Source organism: Sinocyclocheilus rhinocerous, unplaced genomic scaffold (genome assembly GCF_001515625.1).
Source record: "Sinocyclocheilus rhinocerous isolate Xijiao unplaced genomic scaffold, SAMN03320098_v1.1 scaffold1636, whole genome shotgun sequence".
Lineage (NCBI taxonomy): Eukaryota > Metazoa > Chordata > Actinopteri > Cypriniformes > Cyprinidae > Sinocyclocheilus > Sinocyclocheilus rhinocerous.
The window spans coordinates 278,367-286,975 of NW_015628289.1; the positions used below are offsets into that span (position 1 = coordinate 278,367).

An 8,609-nucleotide genomic window follows, 5' to 3' on the forward strand; every position below is an offset into this window, starting at 1 on the left:
AAAAAACTTGATGAAAGTGCCCTAGTTATTGCCGATTCTATTGTCTGGAACGTCAAAATAGAGACACCAGCCACCATAGTCCAATGTTTACCGGGAGCCAGAGCCCCTGACATCTTGCAAATTTAAAAGTGCTGGCTAATGTTAAATGTAGATTCACTAAGATTGTTATTCACGTCGACACTAATGATGTTCAACTTCAGAGATCACTAAAAATAACATTAAAGAGGTGTGTGAAATTGTAAGTATGATATCAGACACTGTAATATGCTCTGGTCCCCTCCCTGCTTACCGTGGTGACGAGATACACAGCAGACTGTCATCACTAAATGGCTGAATGTCTAAGTGGTGCCCGCAGAATGACATAGGTTTTATAGACAATTGGACGAGTTTTTGGGGCAGACCTCACCTGTTAAAAGGATGGTCTTCATCCCTCCAGGGGTGGTGCCGCTCTTCTCTCTAGAAATATTGCACATATGGCGCTTTTCCACTGCACAGTACGGCTCACTTTTGGGGTTTTTCCACTGTGTACAGTACCTGGTACTTCTTTCAGTACCACCTCGGCTGAGGTTCCAAGCGAGCCGCACCATTACCAAAATGTGACGTGTACACCCTGCAGATTACTGATAGGAATCATCACTACCTGCGTCATTGAACTTGTGACACGAGACACTAGACCCGCTAGATTAAATCAGCACAGCCATCGAGGATCGAATGCTAATTTGTTTGAACGAACTCAACAGTTTCGAACAAGCACACCTTTTTTTAAACAACAAAATAATGGCTGTTTCATGGTCTGTTGAGGAAGTACAGACATTCCTCCCGTTGATAGCGGAGGAGTGGATTCAGCGAGAGCTTGATGGGACGATGTGGAATGAAAAAAGTTTTTCAGGAGGTCACGGCATTAGAGGCGGCACAACTATAACGACATGTCTATAATCCCGCCCACTCTAAAGCTGTACTAAACTGCAGTAGAAATGCAAACCGAGTCTGAACCGTACCGTGCCGTGCCGCCCCGAGCTGAACCGTACCATGCAGTGGAAAAGCGGCAATATTCTTAGGGTGTACTCACACAAGGCACAGTTACGTGAACCGAGGCCGAGAGCGATTATCCCCCCTCTCCACTCCCCCGCTGGCCTGCACTCACACTTGCGCTAGACATTCCGGGCCGGAGCACGCTTACGTCATGTACGAAATAATAGGACGAAAACCACTTTCGCTAGTAGACTGCCTAATAAATTTATAATTTATGCCGTGCAGCGATTTTCACTTGCATGTATCAGAGGATTCTTACGGAGGCAGCTGATGTTAATGAAAGAATTTGCAGCTTTACTCGCTAAAAAAAAACTATTCCTGTTCATCAATAAGGTGAAAACCAGAACTGTTATAAACCTAAATATACTTGATTTAATTAAATTAATTGAAAAGTGTACTGTAGTAGTAGTAATAGAAGATATTTGAGGTCGTAATGATGACAGTAGCGCACACAAAAGAGTGTGACGGTAAGAGATTACACTACATGCGTACCGTGCCCGAGCCCAACTGAACCGTGCTCTGGCCCACCTCTTCCAAGCGAGCCAGGGACGGCTAAATGAACCGCACTCGGGCACAGTTCAGATTGCCTAGTGTGAGTAAACCCTTAGAGTTTGTACTTGACTAACTGGGGCCCAGGTCAGGAAGCAGACACAAGGCTCGAAATTGCGACCATTTTGGTCGCATATGCTCCCGAAATTTGATCTGTGCGACCTCAAGCCCTGCAGACAGACTGGCTAAACTGACCGTCTGCTAGCCGCCTCACGTCACAGAAGTCAGTATATAGAGACACCTTCACCTAGATATCATACTATAGAGACTCTAGATGTGTCCGAAATTGCGTACTGTCTGAGTAGGTATTATATTTGAATTTACTTCACGACCGTTAAAAAAGTATGTTCTATACCCAGGGGGTCCGCAGCGGTACTGCAGGGGGTCCGTCAATTAATTTTTGATCACCCTCAGTTGATACTGCAGTGATATAATATTATTGGTGAAACAGATTTAGCAAATGCTCCATTGTGTTTTTGAGTTTGAGCTCCGAGAACGTGAAATGTTCCTATTTACAGCGTGTTTTTGCAGTGGTGAGAAATTTAGTCAAGCACAGACATTTTTATTGATCTCTTGAATTCAATGGCCAATCAGAGGTGTTTAAAGGTCCCATATTGTCAAAACTGAAATTTCCTGGCTTTTTTCACGATAACTGAGGTCTAGGGGCTATTTAACTACCATATAAGTTTCAAAACAGTCAGTCCACGGTAAAATACACACAGTCTGCATAAAGTAGCTGTGATTTTTCACGAATCCACTCACCGCTCAAACCGCTGAAGTTTTTATTCAGCGCTGAATTATGCTCGCTCTCGCGAATCCTCTCTCACTGAAGATCCCATATTGTCAAAACTGAAATTTCCTGGCTTTTTTCACAATAACTGAGGTCTAGGGGCTATTTAACTACCATATAAGTTTCAAAACTGTACATCGCATCCATGCCATTGCTGAGCAACAACAACACGGAATCATGTCGAAAAGGTTCACTTTAACCACGAAACCAGATTGGCCAACCTGTAAGGTTACACTCTCACTCAAAGGATGGACGATCTGACAGGTTTATTTATTTTAATGGAACATTGTGAGATCACGAACTGAGATGAGTGACAGTTTTTTGCGATTGTGAAGTGAGCTGTCTTTCGCACTTTGGAGTCTATACAGGTATATTCCGTTGAATGAAAGTATTGTCTTTCTTGCTGCTAAGAGGACCAACAGCCAATTACAAGCTGCAAAGTTTTGGAAATTATATCTACATATAAATGTGTGATTCACTCTGAATCTGCAATTGATATTGTGATATTAGCAGCATGGGACAAAAATAAAATAAAAAAATCACAATAGATATGCGCAATGTAAATGCAGACTAATAGATTACTAGAAAAAGATTCGCATCAATGTATTTTTAAATTCCATTCCGAATTTTTTGTTGTTTTTTTTTGTAAAAGTAATGCCTTTTAAATAATCGTGGATATCTCACTGTACATTGCTATTCTTGTCATGGTGGAGCCATTGCTTACACATTATATCTGCACTTTATTTAAAAAACCCTCACTCAGTGATTTGATTCTTAATTGTCCATCTCACAGTAAAAATGTAAATGTTAAAGGGGTCATATGATGCGATTTCAGTTTTTCAAGAGCAGTGTTACAAGCTCTTGGTGCATAAAGAAGATCTGTAAAGTAGCAAAGACTAAAGTCTCAAATCTAAAGAGATATTCTTTATAAAAGTTAAGAGTCCCGTAATTATGTCCCCACTGGATGCAACAAATGGCTTGATGAATGATGCAACAAATATATATGTTAGGGCTGCACGATAAATCACATGTGATTGTCATGCGCATCTCGTCAGTGAAGCCGGTTCTATAAATACTACTAATCACAGAACCGGCTTTACTGATGAAATGCGCATGACAAACGCAAGCGATTTATTGTGCAACCCTAATATATATATATATATATATATATATGTGTGTGTGTGTGTATAAAGTAAGTAAGCTCTAAAAACAATCATTATAATAGTTTTTTGTATACTTCCTTTGTTTAACAGTTTTATCTGATTATTAGACAGACTTCTATTTGTGTCAGACAGAACTGTTAAACGGCGACAGCAAACAATGAAGAGGGAGTGTGTAGGCGCTGCCGTTCCCTGTCAAAATAAAAGTCCTGACTCAAACAGAAAAACTTATCGGCCAATGCCGATATTTGAAAAATGCCAAATATCAGCCAATATCGGCCTTAGCGATATATCGGTCGACCACTACTTTGCTCTATATTTCTTCACGGCCTGACAAAACATACCAATTCGCAAAACTAGCGGAATGCATAGCTAATAAATAAATAAAAAAACTGGATGACTAGTAATTTTCTACTGCTAAATTCTGAAAAAAAAACAGGTGTTAATTATCGGACAAAAAACATGTAATGGATGTAATTATCTAGAACACTGTCTAACACTTGATGGTTGTGCTGTCTATTCTTTGTCATCAGTTAGGAACCTAGAATTATACCTAGAATATCACAATCAACAGGGGGCAGCAGATCCTTTTCCTATTTAGCACCCAAACTCTGGAACAATCTACCTAGCGTTGTTCGGGAGGCAGACACACTCTGTCAGTTTAAATCTAGATTAAAGACCCATCTCTTTAACCTGGCACACACATAATACACTGTCGCATTTCTATAATTCAAATCCGTTAAAGGATTGTTAGGCTGCATTAATTAGGTCAACCGGAACCGGGAACATTTCCCATAACACCCGATGTACTCACTACATCGTAAGAAGAATGGCATCTATGCTAATATTAGACTGTTTCATTCTTATTCTGAGGTCACCTTAGCCACCCAGATCCAGTCCATATCCAGATCAGATGGTCACTGCAGTCACCTGGATCCAGTCCAGATTGTGGATCAGCACCTAGAGATGACCTCTTCAGCCCTAAATGTCAGCGGAGACCATGTCAACTAGACGAGCCATAGAGAAAGATCCCCTGCGAAGACCTCGTCACCTAGACGGTCATCAGCACAAGGCCACGGGAACCAGACGAGTCCTCTGCACAATCTGATTTGCTTTGCAGCCTGGAATTAAACCACACCATGCTGGTTTCATCTGGCCAGAGGAGAACTAACACCATGCTGGTTTCTCCCAAGGTTTTTTTTCTCCATTTCTATCACCGATGGAGTTTTGGTTCCTTCCTGGGCTTGCTTAGTTGGGGACACATTTTCTGGCAATGTTGTTGACTTGATTGCACAAACACTATTTGAAGAGAACTGAATTGAGCTGGATGATGACATCACTGAACTGACTTTAATCGGCCGCTTTCTATTGTCATTTTACATTATCATCACGTGTTTTTCCTGTTTAACACTGTAAAGCTGTTTTGACACAGTCTGTATTGTATAAAGCGCTATATAAATAAAGATATGTTATATATATATAATATAAATACATGCTCCACCTCTGTTTTCACGCTGTTGGATAATGTTAAGTAATAATATGTAAATAGTAATGTAAAGTCAGTTAATGTAATTAATGTGACGGCAATAATAGCAAATCATGGTAGATTTGAAAAAGAGTTACAATTAGGATATGTCTAGATGCTGTCAAGGGTGAACTTAATCTTCAGCCTCCTCATCCCGGTTCTAAATTCCCCTCAGAAGTGTGTGCCGGATATTTTTCAGGAGGGAAATAGTCCTCCAGAATCCACTGCAAACTCACTCTCTCAGGTCTGGCTCTGTTCCGAAATGGAATATTCACTTTCTCTGACCATGTCAATTCCTAGTGGATAATATCAAGTCCCAGCTTATATATATTTCCCATTACACATCCTTTTTTGCTCAGAAATATTACATTACACAAATAAAATGTCTTGCAAATGTAGTTTCTTGTTGTAGAATTGCAACATGCAAGAGGAAAGTTAATAAAGCTATATACAATAACAGTAAATATTCAACATACACAATAATTTAACTTCTTGTTGTTTGTTCTTATTTTTGGACAATTTCTCCAGGCTCTCCATGGAAGGATTTTGTCATCTTCTGGACAGCATTGAGCGACGTCTCAGTGCTAAAGACGTGAACCTCTACAGAAGTACAGTCAATGAGCAGAAACTCGATGATATCATCAGGTCAGAGAAGCAAGATGTTTTGTTCCCTGCTTGAGTCTGCTTCCTCTCGTGATGCTGTAGTGTTCACAGATTCAGTGGAAATTGCATTACCCTGCCTTTAAGGGCTCTCACTATAAATTAAGTGCCATTACTTTGGCTCCAACAACACTCTAGCAATAAATCTTGGTTTCTAAGGGGTTTTGAATCACAGTGAATTGTTATAGTAGCCATTTTGGAATGGTGCCTATACATGCTAGTTTATTGTTTTTATTTGTGTAGATTGAAAGAAGTGGAGAATATTTGTACTAATAAAATAAGTGTACTTTTAGTAATACTGCATTATTTGTGTGATTTTTCAAGGGAGGCTCAAATGTGTGTGCCTGCACTCCACACATTCTCATTTCTAGTGTGATGTTTCTTTATGTATTGCCCAGTATATGTGGCCAGTGTGGGCGTCTGGATGGTGTGGAGCTGCATTCGTGTGGTGCTGTTGTTCTGCAGCAGCTGCCCCTGTTGTCCTGCAGTCTGTCTCATGGATGTCTGTTACCCAGTGATCTGATCAACACTCACTGGTCATCAGCTACAAAACCAGAACAGATCAGGTATTGTGCTTTACTGTTCTCTGGACTTATAGTATCTATTTAGGTTGTTTCACTTATGTATAGCAAGAGATTGTTTGAATTATATGTCCTTAAGCATAAATTAAACCAAAATGCATTAAAACATATTCTTACAGTCCAAGAGTCTATTTTTTCTTTTGTTTCTTGTGTTTTGGAATGATTTAACTAGTGTAGTTTTAATTTGATTTATTACTAATTCAATGTTATAAGAATTTATATAAGTGTAAGAAGACTGACAAAGTACTAAGCTATTTTTGTCATATTACATTTTTGTTTAAATTATATCAATGATATGTGCATATTAAAAGAAATTATATAACCACAATAAAGTATTAGAAAAATAACAATATAAAAAAATATATTGTATGAATGAGCCAATAACAGGGTGGTTCATGTTTATTGCTGTTATTTGATTGTGATGTATATGAATGCAGTTGTGTGTGTGATACATTTCTTCATCCTGGTTTGGGCATGCAGGTCATGTATGTCAGCTGAAAGCGCTCTGCTGTGGGACTGCTGTTTCAGACACTTCTTTCAGCTTCAGCAACAGAAAATCCTCAGCACTGACCACATCATCCAGCTCTTCACTCCACTCCTAGTGCCATACAATGCCACCTACACTGAGAAGGTATCACTGACTCTCCCTTGATTTCTGCTTCACAGTTTAGTGTTTTATTTATACATATATATATATATATATATATATTAGGGCTGTCAATCAATTAAAATGTTTAATCTGATTAATCACATACTTTTTCTGTGATTAATTCTAATTTCTGTGACTTCATGAAATTAAGCATAGGCCATTTATCTTGTTTCAAATGTTTATTTTGTCATCATTTGCTATATACAGCAAAGTAAACCAAAAGATTGAAGGGTGATTCTCAAAAATCTATATATTCTGCAAGCCTTTTTTAAGATAAATTTTGATGTCTTTCCAAAAAAGGACCCTTAGAAACTCCAAAAGGACACCAAAGAACCAAATTATGTAAGGAGCCCATATAAGCACATATGAAAGAAAAAAAAACAGAATTTTATAGTATGTGTACAGTGCAACAGCAAAGAGCTTTTTTACATTTTAGAGAAGCCAAGTTGCGATACCGAACAGGACCACATGGAGATGCCAAAAAAAAACTAAACCAACCGCCTGCTGACTGCATATATCTACTACAGTACACGGATCCATTCTGTATAAATAACACAGCAACATAAACCTGACAAATCAAAACATTATCGTGAATGTGTGTGGAAACAACGTGAATGTACGGAAATGTCTGTGCCTGTGCATAAATAGAATGTGCGATCAGTGCGTCAAGAGCACTCATGCACGCATTAATATAACGGACTCACGCGTGCTTACTGTACTGTACGACTCCTGTACGCCACCGCAATCGTCTTTACCTTGATTGCAGTCTTCATCCATCAAAACTTTACTAGCGAGACTGGTTATCAAGTCGAGAAAACGTCGCTTGCGTCTCATCTGGCCATACAGCGGTGGGATGTGTTGACAATCCGTTCAGTCTGTACTTCACACAGCGCATGTGACGTGTGATATATATATTGTATTGCAAGTATTCTTGGCACAGGTCTGTTATATAATATGGTAAATTGTCTACAGTCATAAATCATTTTGTGGTGATAAATAGTGTTTATTAGTTATTTTAGTCAAATTTGAGTTGTATTGAACCCATTTTATTATATAATATATGGAAGTGCCATCATGAAGTGCCTCACAGATCACTAGGACTACACTGGTGCTTAGGCATAAATGTTCCCTTTCGAAAGGTCTCCCATTGTGTTGGCACGCTTATGGGGAAACTCCTGTTTATTCTGATACTAAAGCCTGTTTTGTTCACGTTCGTGTAGCTGCATGAACCAATGGCGCGTCAACCTGCCAAAAGGGGTGGAGCCGACCTCTATATAAGTCGGCTCTGAGCAGCATTTGTTAGAATTTTTCTCCTTCAGCAACGAAGATTATCTCCTTGCTGACTCTGCAAGTAAGAAGCCTAAGAAGAAAGAAGTTCAGCTCAGCCTTGCTGCTCGCCACCGTAGAAGGAGACCCCGGCAGCGGAAGAAGATATGTAGACAGCAAATATATAGACAACAAATATTTTTGTTGTCGAGTAGTTGTTTGATCTCATATGACTTAATGTAAGAGCCTGCAATAATGCAGTTTGACCAGTGTGGCGCTGTAGCACAAGACTGTAATTCAGCTCTACTGATGCAATTCAAGAGATGAAGACACAGCGCTTCAGGTCAGACCAAACGCAACTGAAACTGAAGCTGCTGAGCGGCGTTTGGATGAATAT

The 8,609-nt window shown here is 39.4% G+C and overlaps 1 protein-coding gene across 1 annotated transcript in view; it reads left to right on the forward strand.

Annotated features, from left to right (window-relative positions):
- The window catches only part of LOC107737266 (centrosomal protein kizuna-like), a gene marked incomplete at its 3' end in the record, with an annotated part of 53,787 nt that overhangs the window by 20,604 nt on the left and 24,574 nt on the right, over positions 1–8,609 (forward strand). Inside the window, exons 8-10 of the mRNA XM_016548731.1 lie at positions 5,585–5,701; positions 6,115–6,282; positions 6,778–6,928. Coding sequence (XP_016404217.1) covers positions 5,585–5,701; positions 6,115–6,282; positions 6,778–6,928 — 436 coding nt within the window. The remainder of the gene's footprint in view (positions 1–5,584; positions 5,702–6,114; positions 6,283–6,777; positions 6,929–8,609) is intronic.